This window comes from Drosophila persimilis, unplaced genomic scaffold (assembly GCF_003286085.1).
Source record: "Drosophila persimilis strain 14011-0111.01,24,50 unplaced genomic scaffold, DperRS2 tig00000002-arrow-pilon, whole genome shotgun sequence".
In the NCBI taxonomy this organism is placed as follows: Eukaryota; Metazoa; Arthropoda; class Insecta; order Diptera; family Drosophilidae; genus Drosophila; species Drosophila persimilis.
Genome location: NW_020825289.1, coordinates 3676311 through 3692445, shown reverse-complemented (window position 1 = coordinate 3692445; position 16135 = coordinate 3676311). Strand labels below are relative to the sequence as shown.

General features: G+C 44.7%; 5 protein-coding genes and 1 long non-coding RNA gene across 8 annotated transcripts; 2 read left to right on the top strand and 4 right to left on the bottom strand.

Moving 5' to 3' along the window:
- The first annotated feature begins 848 nt into the window (after positions 1-848).
- On the top strand, positions 849-4185 carry LOC6591115 (D-glucuronyl C5-epimerase B). 2 transcript variants are annotated; one of them, XM_026985254.1, is made up of 4 exons: positions 849-958; positions 1092-1293; positions 1359-2746; positions 2805-4185. In XM_026985254.1, exons 2-4 carry the CDS (start codon positions 1150-1152, stop codon positions 3169-3171), a joined length of 1899 nt encoding a protein of 632 aa, XP_026841055.1. In that variant the 5' UTR covers positions 849-958; positions 1092-1149; the 3' UTR covers positions 3172-4185. The 2 variants fall into 2 exon arrangements, with proteins under 2 accessions (XP_026841055.1, XP_002015496.1); XM_002015460.2 differs by having other exon boundaries at positions 849-1037.
- Positions 4186-4356: 171 nt separating this feature from the next.
- LOC6590402 (coenzyme Q-binding protein COQ10, mitochondrial) lies at positions 4357-5377 on the bottom strand. The gene is made up of 3 exons (XM_002015459.2): positions 5227-5377; positions 5019-5123; positions 4357-4951 (listed from the first exon to the last, which is right to left on the bottom strand). The coding sequence occupies exons 1-3, from the start codon at positions 5328-5330 to the stop codon at positions 4498-4500; spliced, it is 663 nt and encodes a 220-aa protein (XP_002015495.2). The 5' UTR covers positions 5331-5377; the 3' UTR covers positions 4357-4497.
- A 134-nt stretch (positions 5378-5511) lies between these two features.
- Positions 5512-6072, bottom strand: LOC6590401 (UPF0545 protein C22orf39 homolog). The gene is made up of 2 exons (XM_002015458.2): positions 5996-6072; positions 5512-5943 (listed from the first exon to the last, which is right to left on the bottom strand). The coding sequence occupies exons 1-2, from the start codon at positions 6065-6067 to the stop codon at positions 5545-5547; spliced, it is 471 nt and encodes a 156-aa protein (XP_002015494.1). The 5' UTR covers positions 6068-6072; the 3' UTR covers positions 5512-5544.
- A 223-nt stretch (positions 6073-6295) lies between these two features.
- LOC6590400 (transcription factor Adf-1) lies at positions 6296-9205 on the bottom strand. 2 transcript variants are annotated; one of them, XM_026985243.1, is made up of 4 exons: positions 8986-9205; positions 8713-8901; positions 7249-7533; positions 6296-7188 (listed from the first exon to the last, which is right to left on the bottom strand). In XM_026985243.1, coding segments are annotated over exons 1-4 (780 nt in total). In that variant the 5' UTR covers positions 8987-9205; the 3' UTR covers positions 6296-6883. The 2 variants fall into 2 exon arrangements, with proteins under 2 accessions (XP_026841044.1, XP_002015493.1); XM_002015457.2 differs by lacking the exon at positions 8986-9205 and having other exon boundaries at positions 8713-8973.
- A 1322-nt stretch (positions 9206-10527) lies between these two features.
- Positions 10528-12944, top strand: LOC6590399 (putative sodium-dependent multivitamin transporter). The gene is made up of 2 exons (XM_026986288.1): positions 10528-11687; positions 11750-12944. Exons 1-2 carry the CDS (start codon positions 10706-10708, stop codon positions 12529-12531), a joined length of 1764 nt encoding a protein of 587 aa, XP_026842089.1. The 5' UTR covers positions 10528-10705; the 3' UTR covers positions 12532-12944.
- A 479-nt stretch (positions 12945-13423) lies between these two features.
- On the bottom strand, positions 13424-14476 carry LOC113565154. The gene is made up of 4 exons (XR_003408475.1): positions 14085-14476; positions 13881-13919; positions 13558-13810; positions 13424-13499 (listed from the first exon to the last, which is right to left on the bottom strand). It is a non-coding gene; the product is annotated as an uncharacterized LOC113565154 (long non-coding RNA).
- Positions 14477-16135: the final 1659 nt, after the last annotated feature.

Here is a 16135-nt window from a genome sequence, read left to right as displayed (position 1 = left end):
TAGTTTTCTCGTATCTTAAAAATTGTGGATGCCACAGATTTTCGTCCTTTGTGGGGGCGGAAGTGGGCGGGGCGAAGTTTTGAAATATTCTTGTAGCAGTGACGTATCACAGAAGTCTGGATCCAAAACATCGTTGCTCTAGCTCTTATAGTCTTTGAGCACTAGGCGCTAATAGGGACGGACAGACGGACAGACGGACGGACGGACAGACGGACGGACGGACAGACAGACAGGGCTCAATCGACTCGGCTATTGATGCTGATCAAGAATATATATACTTTATCCATTTTCACCACAAACCTAATATACCCCAATACTCATTTTGAATATCGGGTATAAAAAGGCCAATTTTGTAGAAAATATATTCCTCAATGGCCTCTACTTATGTGGCAGAACTAAGGGTTTTAGCCAGAATTATTCGACGGAATATCAAAATTGAGCAATAGGAACAGCTAAGCTCTTACATTTTTTGTTTGACCTTTTTCGCTAAAACCTTTTTTTCGACAAATCCAATAAAAGCAAGAATTTAAAATAAACCAGTCAAGTGGAAAACTGGATAATTACAAGGTCATTATCGCGGAGAACCACGGCATCTATAGCGGAGAACCAAGGTCATCATAATAATGAGAATATTATATAATAATATGATATGTAAAATAATAATATGGTATAATATATATTACACGGAATAACAAAATCGAGGAATATGTATAATACAACTTGAATTCGTGAGTATATTTACGGTATATTTTGATATATTTCTGAGGATCGGTCACACTGGTCATATGTCAAAACATATTGTCATAGAGATGAACAGAGAGAGGGGGAGAGAGAATCTCTATTCTCTATTTACTTCTGTATTGTGCGGACATTGTCGTTGAAAAGAAGTGAAAATGTGCTCGAGAAATGTAAAAACCAGCCAGTGAAGCTATTGTGGTGCACCTAGGGAAAAACTCGGGTAACTACAGCCTTCACCGAAGCCATTGCAGGTGTAATTTTTGCTAAGACAGTGGCCGTCGGAGAGAGAGATAGTTAGAGTGAGGAGAGGGTGGCAGAGTGTGTGAAACTGGTGCAATATTATTAATTTGTAGGTGATGCATCTGCCAGATCAAAGCCGCTTCTCGCGAGCCTATATTTAGAGCATGACTCATGGTCGGCGATCTCGTTAGACAGAAGCTGGTTCCTTCAATGTCCAAATATCAGACCACGAATAGTGATGCCTTCGCCTTGCCCGCGTACCCACTAATCCCGAGCGGGGACATTAGGGATCAACGCAAGTCGCAAAGTAATAAGGTAGGTTCTTATCTTTGTGTCTTTATCAGACAGACATTATCTCATTGTCTCTTCTCCACGACTAGCAACGGGAGCCATTCGTATTCTTCATAATGCGACTAAATTTGAAAGCTGTGATGCTCGTTCTAACGGTGGCCGTGGTGGTGATAACCCTAGGCGTTTATATGCGATGTGCCGCCTTTTCATTTTCACCGGACTTTGTGCGTCAGTTTAATCGGCACCATGAAAGTCAGACCTCTAGCGCTGCGCAAACCTCAGATGCCCTGCAAGACATTGAGTGCTCCATCAACCAGGAGTACAGTGTTCACTGCAAGCGAGATGAGAATGCCAACGAGGTGTACGTGCCCTTCTCGTTCCTGCGAAACTACTTTGATGTCAGTGGAGCAGTCACAACCAGCGGCACTGAGGTGGCAAAATTCAATTGGATGCACAGCACAGCCAAGGTAAATCTGCCCAAGGGCAAATACGATGCCCGTGGCGTGTTCATGTACTTTGAGAACTACAATGTGGAAGTCCGCGATCGGGTGAAGTGCATCAGCGCCGCCGAGGGAGTTCCTGTGAGCACACAGTGGGAGAAGCGTGGCTATTTCTATCCCACGCAAATAGCCCAGTTCGCCCTATCGCATTATAGCAAGAATTTGACAGAGCAGGCGCCCCGAGTGCACGTTCTGGAGGATGGCGATGGCTATCAGATGGACTGGACAACGCCCAAGACCAGTAACATGACACGCATCTGGCATCATAAGTTCAATACCAGCGTGGTTCAGTTCGAGACGGCCATTGGCTACGAGAGCGCCATCAGCATTGGCTTTAACCAGACATTAGATTTACTTCTGAGCGTAGATATGCTCCTTGTGACCAACAGCAGCAGCCTTATGGTTACGGTCCAGAACCGAGACACCAAGCACAGCTATAACCTCCACTATATTCCCGCCGATCTTCTACTCAGCGTTCAGGACTCGAACATTTATTATGGTTTGGGGGCCTCTGCTTTGAACAAATGGCGCCACATAACCCGGGATCTTCACATTGATGTTCAGAAGGGCATCGTCCTAGGGGACAAGCGATCACCGCTTAAGGTACGGCGCTCCGATTTGGAAGTTTTGTCTGTCGCCTTCCTGGGCATTGGTTTCTACGATAACATTACCCTGTCCACCAGCGAGCATATGGCGCATTTCTATGATGCTGCCGAGTGGTTCGTTCACAATCAGGACCCCAAGTCCGGTGGCTGGACCAATCCTGTGCGCCGAAGTCTCAATGGTTTTGCTGAGCTGAGTCCAGGCTGGATATCGGCCATGGGCCAAGGCCATGCCATATCCGTTTTGGCGCGAGCTTATTGGCATTCCGGTGGCGATGAGCGCTATCTCAAGGCGGCCGCAGCAGGACTTCAACCATATAGGGTATTCTCGCAGGACGGGGGCGTGCTGTCTCAGTTCATGGACAAATTCTATTGGTGAGTCGACCACAGACATTTTTCTTAGGCTCCTTATGTGATTATTTCGTATCAACAGGTACGAGGAGTATCCCACAACGCCGCCATCCCTAGTGCTAAACGGTTTCATCTATTCGCTGTTAGGTCTCTACGATCTGAATAGCACGGCGCCAGCTAAAATAGCCCGAGAGGCAGGCCAACTGTTTGCCCAAGGCATGTACTCGCTTAAGAAGATGCTTTTACTATACGACACGGGCTCCGGCACCAGCTACGATCTAAGGCATCTCAGCCTTGGCGTGGCACCTAATTTGGCACGATGGGACTATCATGCAACGCATGTGAATCAGCTGCTACTGCTGGCCACTATTGACAGCGACCCGTTAATTGCACAGACCGCAGAGCGCTGGAAGGGCTATATGTTTGGCAAGCGGGCCAAGCACAACTGAGAACTAAGGAAACTGGCGACCTATCGTCGTCGAAAAAGTGATATTTTGTAAGGCTTAAACACTATGCTTAACCATTCTAAATGGTTGCATCTTGTGCCATGCCCTTTCCACATCCCCCACACATCCCGACTCGGAAATAGTTTCGCCCCTCTCTCGTATGATTTTAGACCTCGTCCTTGTGCTTAATTTTTGATTTATGAACTCGTTCTATTAAGCTAATGTTTAATGTTAAGCTAATGTTGCTGTTGGCCTCGTCTTTAACCATCTGTTGACCCATCTTGATAGCCTAATTGTTTCCCCGAAAATAGATGCACGCGTAATTCACTGGACAATATAAAAAAATTGAATTAGAAACTTACACTTAACCTTTGTAGTGGACTGTTGTGGTCAGACTTTTTTACTGCGCAAACTAAGTAGAGAGTTGGTTACACTCCTCCCCATGTATAAAGTAATGTGTAGAGAGCTTAGCGCTATAGTCGTAGATTGAATAGATCCCATATTAACGTAGATAGTATCACTTGGATGCATATTCGGTAACAGCCACATCTATTTCTCCTCACCTGAAGGGGTAATTTTAGTATTCCAAGGCGAATACTTACAACTCGATGATGTTGAACTTAAATGCACGATACGATAATAACAATTTCTATATGGTAAGCATGTAAGGTAATGTAGCGTAGGCCACTTGAGGATATTTTCACACTTATCTCGACTTAAACGATGCCATTCCATGATTAATTTTAATTTTAAAATAGATATGCCAACTAATCCGTCAGGCAGTAAAGGTATATCCGTCGAAACAGTCCAGCTTGGACCACTATATCATCATATACCTGTAGCTGACATAGGATTGATCGACTTGCTAGGGCATCTATCTTTCTTAGTGGTTACACCAAAGTTGTCACCGAGCAGCTGTCAGTTAAGCAGAGCTCTTCGTACTAACTCATGCCATCTATGTATCAGTTTTCCGTTGCATACTAATAAACCAGAACACGAGACTGTTAACAAAAACTATTCATTTTGAGTATTCTTTTAAGTGAATGAAACTAATGTACTTAATTGATGTCTTTTTTGTGCTCGTCGTTGTATGTGTGTGGTCGATTCTGTCAACGTTCAACTTAAAATAACTTTCGAAGCATCTTCGACACAACTCCTGAAGTTGGGGGATAATTTATTACACACAAATCGACTTTGAATAATGTTTATTTACATTTTGGTTAATTTTACTAACAACGAAATATAAAACGACTCTGTGTCAATGAAATGTACAAATACACGTTCAACTTAAGTTACTAGAACGAAGGGAGATGGGCCGTTTGGACCGCGTCATGATCTCTGGGAGGTCAGCACGTGCGAACGAATCGAAGGTGGTCCATTGCGTCGACGCACTTCCTCGATGAAAGCGTTCTCCATTTGATCGCATATCAGATCAAAGAATATGTTGGCCACGTTGCTGTGCAGCAGCGATTTAAATTCAAAGGATACCTTAAAATCCAAGACGCATGAGTTGGGTATGTCTTTCAGGCCCGGACTGAAACGCCATTCATTAAGCAAATAGTTGAACAAACGTCCATCATGGCACTCGGACTTGACCAGGCTGGGCGACTCTAGCGTCACCCTCGACGTGTAGGCCTCGTTCAGTGGGGGAAAGCCAACAATGAGGTCTGCCTTGAAACCATCACTGTCGACGGTGTGGACGTGCGATCGCTTCACATAAGGGACAAATTTGTAGTAGTTCCTCACGTCGGAGACCACTGTGTACATGTCCTTCATAGAGTACCTGTGGATACATACAATTGTTAGCGCTGCCTGTGGCATGTGCTGCTTCGGGGAGTGGCGGCACTTACCCCACAAGCTCCTTTTTGGTGTACCAACGATTTTTGCTGCGGAAGTCATTGAACGTTATGTAGGATCTTTGTATGCTATTGGCGAAACTGCGCTGCTGGCAACAGCTGCAAAGGTTAAAGCACATTCTCAGTGACACACACAATTTGGCTAGCCAAAAATTACAGTTCTCCCATTGGTTTAAGATTATGTAATTTGCATTTACCTGACCTTGTTTCAAAAAGGGGCCTCAGGATTCTGACATCCAAAGCTTTGAGTTTGCTGCCCTTTAGCATTTTAAGCAAAGCTAGTATATTGGGATTCGGAAAAAACATATATATTCCATTCCTGAGGTGTGTAACTTCCCTCCCACCCTTCACAGCACAGCACCAACAATAGCAACCATGAAGTCCACGGAGAACCAGCTGTTTGCAGCGTTGCCAGAAAGTTGGATCGATTGTATAAACAAATTATTTAAATATTTAAGTCCATTTACAATTAAAATACGCCTCAAACTAACTTTTCAGGATCTATCAGTTCTATTTATTTTCACATGATTGCACAAAGCGAACCCTTCTCATCCTGCGGTACACTGAGGCCGGACAGCTCTTTTTGTTTCAGCTCCAGATACGTGTTTTCGTTGCGCTTTTCCAGCCATTCTGGCAGAGGTTGGGCCCAATCTGCTGGCGGCTGCTTACGCTTTTCCCATGTGTTGTTGGCAAAATGCGCCCGCAATCGGGTTTGGCGGCGTTTCTCCTCGCTTTTGATGACAGCCGCACCGGACGCCACGTCGTTACCATTTGATTGGTGATAGCGTTCGCAGTTTTTGTAGTCTGTCAGCCACTGGGAACAATCGCTGTCCTGGCCGAATATGAAGTATTGGTGGAATCGTGCCTTGAAACTCGTGCAGTCATCATACTCATCCTTGTACAGATGACAGGGCCGGATCTAAGGGAGATGTCCATTAGATTTCTGATTATTTACAAAGCCGGTAACTTACCGCCCACGCATCGTCCAACGCTGTTTTGTTTTGAGCGTCTTTTGTGTCAGAATTTTCAGCTTTGTTGCCCATTTTAATTACATAAAAAATTTGTGCATCTCAAACAGCTGGCTCTGTTTATATTTTTGGATGACGGCGTTGCCACCCTGATGGAAACAGTATTGTGGTTCATTTTTAGATCTCTTTCTCTTTCTTTTAATATTAAATAATTGCACATTAAATTGATTGAAGTTAAAGCAAAGCTTAAGGCTTTCGAGATAATCCCAAAAATGGTCCATGATCCATATAAAGATTGTAATATGCGCTCAATATGTAAAATGGTTTTTAATGACGTACTTATTTAAAGCATTTCAAAGTATCTCTCAAGCGTTTTCAGCATATTACAACAGAACTTAAAAAAATAATATAACGTATCTGCAATTACTTAATTACATCTAAAACCCGATGGCAAGTTACAACTAAATCGTAGTCAAAAATGTACATCGCTGCGTAGAAAGTGTTTGAACAAACTACGCATAATTTTACAATCAGTTTTTTCCACATTCTTTTTTACAGAGCTGAGAACTGGGCACGAATTGAATCGGTCTTGGGGCCAACTAAGCATATAAATATATATATGTTTGTCTACTTTTGGGTTAAGGGAAGTACTATTATGTTCTATATATTTATGTATATATATGCCGTGGGGCTTAAGGTCTAGTTTTAAACTTTAGTTTGACTTTTAATAGTTATAACCTAGAGAAAGTAAACGCACACGACTCGCAAGCGTTCGTGTGTGTCTATGTGTGTGTGTGTGTATGGGGGAGGCCGCCAGTTTATTTGATCTCAGGACAAGACACTCTCCAATTGCAGCAGCTGAAGCAGTTGCCGGTGACCGCCGCCCGATAGTTAGTACTTGTTGTGCTGGGCAAGTAGCTGCATGTCAGTTAGATACTTGATTATGTGCACCTTGGCCTCGGCTTTCTGTCGCACGCCCAGCGTGTTAAGCATGTCTGTGACGACCATGCCAAACGACTGATCCTCAGCGCTGACCCCCTGTGAAACACTGTTCTGGAAAATCTTGATGGAGTTCAGCATGTTGTCGCTGTGCTCCTCCTCACCGCGCTCCCGCTTAAGAGGCGGCTCGTAGAAATATGGCTTCTGGTCCTTGCCCACGGTAGTCGTCAGCTGTGCGTCACTGGTTACAGTGATTTCTGCAAATAATTTCACAATTCAATTATAAATTCAAAATATTAGAAAGTTGTCAATCCTACCGTGCGGATGGGTCAATGCCCCTGCCGAGGTCGTGGCGCTGCCATTGAATGGCTGTGTAAAGATGTCCACCACGGCTTGCTGTTGCTGCTGCTGTTGAGGATCAGACACCTGATTACCCTGGCTGCCGTTAGCACACTTTCCGAGCAACGATTCCCGATACTGCCTGATGCTGTCCACAAGGAATTGCATTTGTTTGAAGTAGCGCCAGCGCGATTCCTGGCACAGCTTCATCTCGCGTGCAAACTTGTCGCGCAGACTCTTCCATCGCTTTGTACATTTTTGTTCTGTTTGGAAAAATTAAATTAGTTTATTTAGTCAAGGAACATGCATATTATCTGACTATAAGTCTAGTTCCAGGTCCAAGTCCCCTACAAGAGCTCAAACCCCGTAATGCTGCTGCCCCAGTGGGTGGCAGAAACGCCACTGCAAGTGACAGGTGTAGGGGACAAGCATCAAATCACAAACCAAAACAAACCACAATGCGTCGCGTCTGCTCGCAACTGCTGCTACCACACACACTCGTACAAATATGTTGGCAGAAGCAGAAGTCGCGGCAGCTTCCAAGCGTCAGCAGAGGCGTTGACGTGATTGTCTGACGGTGACGTTACTGCCGACTTCGACTACGAAGTCGGCCCACCACCCACTGCCAAAGACGGAGGAAACCTGTGGCATTGTCTCATTGACTCTCCTGGCTCAAACTTTTCGATATTGAATGTCTTGCATAACCCGTGGATAAAGTTGACAAAAATGCGAAAAAGTGGATCATATAAACGACAATTTAAATATTTCGCTTAAAAACGAAATAGAAGGTGCGGACGGGGATGGGGAAGTACGGTACAATTTGTTGGTATACTTGTGAAAAAGAAACGAAAGCTGTTCCGTCCCCTATGCCGTTGTGTTGTGTGTGTGTTCGCACGAGTGTGTATGTATGAGAGAGCTGTCAGCAGATGCAGCCGAACGGCGCTGTGGCAGAGTACAAAAATAAACGCCAGCGCAAGCAGAATAACTGTGGGTGCGACAGAGACAACTACTGCGACGCGACAGCAAAGTACAGCAACTTCCAAAATATGGACAGCGCGCGCAGGGGCGGAGCTAAAGACCCGAAAGAGGGTCGTAAAATGTGGAATTTCACAAAACCACCCCTGTCACGCTGGCTACGCTCCTGTAATTTCTCAACCGTCTCTGTCGCCTCGCCGTTCACTTTTGCGTCGTTTTCTGTACACTTACACTTGCTTGCTTTTGCTGCCTCTGCCACCGCCACCGTCTCAGCCACTGTCGTCGTCGGCTAGCTCACCCTCTGTCGCCCCTCCTGCAGAATTAATCAATTTGGTTGTTGTTGGGGCACCAGTCGCGACGTCTCTGCCACATACTATATCTACTGAGATATACCCCAGAGCAGACCGACCTGGACCCGGACTGCGCTGGGAGTCGAGTCGGACCAAGTCGGAACGAATTTCACTTACCAGGCACTCCGAGTGTTTCGGCGATTTGTTTCCATGTCTGGGCTTTGCGGACAAAGTGTTTGTAGTTGTAGTGCGATCTGTCGTATATGACGGGATTCAGTTTGACAGCCTCGATGAGATTTAGATCAAACTGCTGTTCCAAATTGGCATCCAGCTTGTCCATCTCAATGGCAGCCGTAAGGGTATGCACTGGGTCGGGGGAAACAAGACTTGAGTTATGGAAACTGACCACACGAACTCTTTGGAAGGGGGGCAGGGCGGGGGAACACTCACTTTGCTTCTTTCGCTTGCTAATTGTTAATAAATATTTGGCGCGAACGCACGCTTAGTGTTTGTTTTTATTTCGAAGGGGGTTTCTTCTCCGAGGAAGGAACGGAACGTCGACGTTTCAATTTTATTTCTCAGTCGCTGCCAACAGTGAAATTTTTTCCCAAGAATAATGCAGTAGCAGCGCAGCACAGCTCTTGATTGAACGCAAAGCAGAAATAAAGCGAGTCGACGTAGACGGCGGCGCTGCAGTCGCGTAGAAAACGGCAGAATATTGCGCTCTCTCTTGCTCATGTGTGTTATGCGAGCAGTCTGTTGCTAGCTCTCTTGCACCCGCGCAATCTTCGCTTGGTGTTGGTAAAGGCCCAAAACAGAGATGCTCTTTATGACGAAACACCGAGTCCGTGATCGTATCTGTTGAAAAAATAAAACATCGATAGTATCGATAGTGCTATCGAGTTTTTCCCAGCCCTTCTGCTAACCAGCTGTGCCAATCAACGTTTTATTTGTTTCGCTAAAACCTTATTTTTAGACAAAATCCAATAAAAGTTACAATTTAAAATAAACAGTTGAAGTAGACAAGTAAACTATGTGGGCAGGGCTGAGGGTTTTAACTAGCTTATAATATTTTATAATATAATTTTAGCGCAGTTCAAGTGAGAAATATCGTGGTGTTTTTTGAAGTTCAGAGGAAGATGGCAGTTAACAATCGTTAATATTTTCCGACATTTTCCTCAAGTAGTTCGGCTAAGTCCACCATGTCTAGCTCACACACCTTGCAAATTTTATACTTGTCATAGTATTTTCTAGTATTTTCCAGTATATTTTAAGACGTGCTATGGAACCTCTTGTCACCCTCTTGTCGAATGCACCAATGTAGAAACCGTGTAGAAATTTCACTTAGAGCCATGTCCCAGGCCAGATCGAATACTAATTCGTGATCAGCATCGAATTCCTGATCGTTTGCCATCAAAACCTCAATTTTTTCAAAAATGTCGGAAAAAAGGCATGTCAAAAAGTGGATAACGGATGTTTTTCACACTGGCGCTTCCATGGGCCTTATATGAAAAAAAACGGGCAACATTTTTTGAAACGTACACATCTCCCCTTCAGGTGTCGCCTTTGGTAATTACATATAAACGTAGTTACTATGTAGGAAATGTGTAGTTAGCGTGTAGTTACCGTGTAAATAAATTAATTTAGTGGAAATTGCTGTTGACTGTTTTCGCTTAAACCTTTTTTATAAGCAATGCAATAAAGGTGAGAGCTTAAGATTAGCCAGTCTTATAGGAAATTGATTCATCGATCAGATAAAAGTATGAGTTCAGAGTTGAGGCTCCCAACTAGCTATTAATATTCAACCGAACATAAAAAAAGAGCAATATGATGCGACTTGAGTACAAATAAATCGTCAGTATATTTACGGTATATTTTGAGATTTGTGACGTAATTCGGTATATTTCTGATAAGTCCGCGGTCAACTGTCATCGGTTATTCTTTAATCAGCTGTGCCAATCAACGAAAAGAATAATCAATCCGGACGGTTCAAACGGAATCATTTTCGCGAGACACGCGTTGTTTGTTTTCGCTGGTTGCGCGTACTTTGCTTTTCGGCGCGCAAGAACCATTGACTGCGGAAAAGGTCATTACGCGGATCAGACTCGGCGATTCACCGTGAGTTGCCGTTGTAGAAAAATCAATTCACTCGAGTGACGAAAACAACACCATGAGTGTGGGAACGTTTGATGCGTGGGATGCGGCCGTATTGATCAGCATTTTGATAATTTCGGCATTGATTGGCATCTATTATCGGTACACAGGGGGCAAGCAAAAAACCACAAAGGAATACCTGATGGCGGACAAGAGCATGACGACGTTCCCTGTGTCCTTCAGCCTGATGGCCAGCTTCATGTCCGCCATCTCCCTCATGGGCGTTTCAAATGAGTCGTATCAGTTTGGGACCATGTTTTGTGTGATAAATATCGCCTATTGGAGCAGCACGCCCATTGCAGCCTACATATTTCTGCCGGTCTTCTATCGCATGCAGACAACAAGTGTCTACGAGTACCTGGAGCGTCGGTTTGGCCAGGCCACCCGTCTGTGTGCCTCCTTAGCGTTCACAATTCAAATGGTCCTCTACATGGGGATAGCCCTGTATGCTCCGGCTCTGGCCTTGGAGGCTGTTACTGGCATTCCGCGGAGTACGGCCATATTGGTTATTGGACTGGTCTGCACCTTTTACTCGACGCTCGGAGGTCTCAAAGCGGTTCTGATCACGGATGTCTTTCAGTCGTTCCTCATGTTTGCCGCCATCTTTGCGGTGATAGCTGTTTCAGGAATAAAGGCTGGCGGCTTGGGCGCAATTTGGCAGGTGGCCGCGGAGCGTGGCCGACTGGAGATAACCGAATTTTCACTTGACCCAACGGTGCGACACACCTGGTGGTCCCTAATTATTGGCGGCATGGTAACCTATCTTTCGCTCTATGGCGTCAATCAGACCCAGGTCCAGCGGCTGTTAAGCGTACACAACTTAAAGAGCGCGCAGTCTGCGCTCTGGTGGAATGTACCTATATTGGGCTTGCTCAGCTTCAGCACCATCTTCAGTGGACTGGCCATCTTCTACTACTACCGCAATTGTGACCCGCTGCTGGAGGGACGCATCAAGTCACGGGATCAGCTCATGCCGCTGTTCGCTGTGGACACCATGGGTAAGTTTCCTGCATATCCTCTGCAAATACACCTCTACATTTGATATATGTTATTGCCTTAGGTCAATATCCCGGCCTGTGTGGACTCTTTGTCTCGGGAATATTCTCTGCTAGTCTTTCCAGTATTTCATCAGCGGTCACGTCTCTGTCGGCCGTTACCCTGGAGGACTACCTGAAGCCATTATACAAGGTCATTTTTAAACGGACTCTAATCGACTCCAAGTCCACGCTCCCCACCAAAGTTGTGGCTTTTATCTTTGGTCTGCTCTGCATTGGACTGGCGTTCGGGGCTGGTTCCCTTGGAGGTGTCCTACAAGCTTCGCTTACCATCTTTGGTGTGGTGGGAGGACCTCTGCTAGCTGTCTTTACGCTGGGAGTCTGCACAACGCGCAGTAATCAACGCGGCGTGCTCCTGGGCTTCTGGATCTCGATCATTTTCGCCTTCTTCATTGGATTTGGTGGACCCAAACCGAAACCCCAGACCCTGACGTTTAGTACCTCAGGATGTGGAAACACCACCAGTTTTGTCGCAGAAGACCTGCGCCTAGCCACAGAGAGCAGTCGGGTGGCCACTGAGCAGGAGTACTTATGGCTCTATCGACTCTCCTATCTGTGGTTCAGTGTCCTCGGATTTCTCATCGCTCTAGTCATTGGCTACAGCGCCAGCAGGGTCCTAACGTACTTGAAATGGGCGGACAACTCACAGATATATTTAGATAAGTACAGAAAACAGCTGGACTACGACCTCTTTGCTCCTCCACTGTCTCGTCGGTGGCGGCGCCAAGAGCAAGAACGGGCCCAGTCAATCCAGGATGAGATATTCACCAAGCTAACAGAGCAATAGTTCCAGCGATAGTTTTAGTAGAATTTAATGAAAAAAAGGATTTTCCAGGAGGCGTCGCCTGGCACTCACCAACCGCTTTAGTCGTAGGTCTTTAGTCTAATATGATTGATGTCGTACCTAAAAGTGCATAACAATGTGACCTTTTCGTATACCTGTGTGAACAAAGCTTGAACGCAGATCGACCACTACAGAGTCTTCCATAGAAAAATAATTATATAAATAATTGTTAATTACAGTAGAACATATGTTCAGGCCTACACACATATACCTCTCGTTGGCATAACCAACAGCTTGTTACATATTGAAACCATAGGGGTGTTCCTACTCACAGACTTTAAGCGCCGACAATAACTCATTTGAAATCCGACCAAGTGAGGGCCGATCCTTTTTTTAATGCTAGGCACTGACAGTCACAATGCCTAACGTTAATGTTTTATCGACATACTTAATATTATTTATTGTTCAGTTACATATTATTAATATATTAAGAATAAGTTCAGGGTTTTTATATTCTACATACATGTATATTTTAAAAGCCGAGAATAGCTAGATATCAGGGTTTTAAAAATGGACTACAGTGAGCACTCCTATTAATAGTTATTGAAATGTGTTTTATGCGAGAAGCGTTCTCATAGCATCTCGTGCTGGGCAATTTTGTGACCTATTTACATATTATAAATATACACAAACGTACAAAACTTTACTATACAATACTATATACGAGTATGCGTGCTGTGACGCCACAAATTATTGAATAATACCATGTATTCGTATGAGTGAAAACTATTAAAATGAAGTGTTCAACGTTACGGAAATGGAAACTGTTTTTTCGAAAATCGCATTTCAGACTCTTCGAATCGAAGCACTTGGCGTACACCTAGAAATCCGGATTAGCAGAGTACCTCCTCCGATAAGCAAATTTGTTCTGCTATCAGCAAAGGTTGCGTGAGGCTTTCCCTCGGCTAGTGCTTTTCGGAGAGACTCTATTAATTGTCGGAAGAAATGTCGTAACTCTTGTCCGCTTACCTTTGCAATTTGGCTGTTCTGTTGCGCCATGAAGGCACAAAGTCTAATTGACAGCATGGGCCAGCAAATTGTTTGGCAATTGGAGACGTCAAAGGTTCTCATGTGAATCAATTGATTTGCCTATAAACAAATTCCAATTGAAATATGTAGTCAATTGTCTACCGCCCTTCTCCTATGTGTATATGTGTGGATGTGTCTGATCGAGGGTTCAAAGTACCAATCGTCGTCTGACACACATTCAACCATCAAATTTCTAGAAAAAGAAGAAGAAGAAAAGAAGAACTCAAAGTGAAAGAAAAGAACAGCAACCGCCAAATGCAAACCCGTTTATCCAAAGTTCAGCTACCCCTGAGGTATGGAACCTAAAAAATCAATAGATTAGTAGAAATTTACCTACATATGTATGTATTTTGAGAGCGGGGGCTTAGAGGGATTTTCGATGATGACTTGGAGAACTTGTCTATTTGTGGCCGTTTATTGTACCCGATACCCGTATTATATTGTGTTCATCATTCTCATGGACATACCATAGATCACGTGATTGGCACGCTTTTATTAATTGCAGACTCGAGTCAGCTAGTGATGAGATTCATTGAAAGCCGTTTTTTGTCTTCTAAAGCTTGTAAGGCGTTTATAGCTTATATCAATGTTGAAAATATACCCATAAGATATTGCCAAGATATTGCATGATTCATACGAGTCAAACTGCTAGTTGTGGGTATTGGACAAAGTCCGAATATGTGTATATCCACGAGCTGATTAGATTGTACCGTAGAGAAACTCTTGCTACTGGAAGTCGATAGGGGCAGTCTTTCTCAAACTGCTCAAACTTTAGGCCTTCTTAGAGTTCGTTTTCTGAGTTTGGAGGGCCGTGGTGCCCGTAGCTTCAAATGGCAAGCGCATCATCTAATTTTTCTGCTCCCCTCATGTGATGTGTCAGCTTTTCCATCGCTATGATCACATTGTGGCGGAAGTTTAGTAAAGCACCTTAAGGTGCTTCAAGCAATTAAAAAAAAATCAAATGCGACTACTCAGGGAGAAGATTGCGCCATATCGATTATCGATTTCCCGTTTCAGCTTTACTATTTACCTGATGCTGGTATATTTTGTCCATTTTATGAATCTATTAAATTTCATTTTAAACGTTTTATAGAAATCAATAAAAGCACGTACTTAGAATAGGCCAGCTAAGTAGAAATATTATTCATGAATCGTATAATATTATGTGGGCATAGATAAAGGCCCGGTTGACAACATTTAAGTCCTTGTCGCTCACATTCAAAAAAGTTCGATTTGGCGCGCACCACTCGGTATATTTTTCAAGTGAGACCGTATATACTGTAGAAACTGGTTTTCGCCGCGCTCCCATGTAGTGTTTTTTAGTGCTAAATGGTATTTTTGTCATCTATTAATTTAATTTTCAATTTTATATAAAAATCCAATAAATGCAAGTATTTCGAATAGGCCAATCATGTATAGAATTGATTCATCAATCGTACAAAATTGAGTGGGCATGGCTAAATGTTCTATATAGCTGGGAATATTCGACGGAATAAAGAATTGAGCAATTGGAATGATACTCGTTTGTTTATGCTACTGTTGTATGAACATAAGTGCCTTGTGCGTCTGCCTACAGTGGCTTCAAATGACAGTAAGTCCTGATGTCACAGGGCACTCCCAAAAACAGCCGCTGTTCCACGGCTATTCCGTGCTTTCCACCTTCTTCGTATTTACAGTTAAAGTCGAGCCACAGAGTCTGCAGCGATGCCGAAACGACCAGCGGCGCCCTTTGGCGCAGTTGTGGCCCACTACTCCCTGCCTCAGCCACCAGAAGACGAATTTCATAGGAAAACAATTGAAAAAGGAGGAAAAAGAACAGACCCTGGACGGCATCTGGACACCGGGTTCTTCAGGATTCTGGCGTCTGGTGCGATGGAAAGACGTGGGGAATGGGGCCTGTTCTCGCGTCGGTCCGATGCGGAGGCTCATCTCATCGAGATCACCCGCGTGGATGGCAGCCGTCGTGCTTTGTGGAAGGAGGGTGGAGAAGCCGCGTTCCCTGGTCCTCGAGACGCGTCGCGGGTGCATGTACTTGAACAGAGTCGCCTCGGACTCCATAAGCCGCGCCACGATGGACGAATCCGAGCTGCAACCATAACCGGGAGCTCATATTCCTCTACTGGATGGCTAGGACTACTGGAGCGACTGGAGCACCGGGGACTTTGATCAAGACTGGCCAGAGCCGCAGCCTCGCTAAGGACGTGGCCTGCATCCCTCCCAGCTACGACAGACTGCCCGAATTAGCTGCTGCCGGTGTCCGGCAAGATTATCCGTGCCCAGGTGGAGCTCTCTCTCCCTATTCAGCTGTGTTCTAAAACGTTGCCTCTTATAGCTTCCTGGGCGAACTCGCCGAAGCCTCGAAGCGTCTGCTCTTCTGGACAGATGTCAGCAGCCATCAGGCCATCATTCGGGCCCGAGTCGATGGCAATGAGCATGTGGACCTGGAAGAAGTCACGACTCTGGCCTTAGACCAACAGTCCGATATCGATCGGATGTATCGATGTTAGTAAGCAACCAA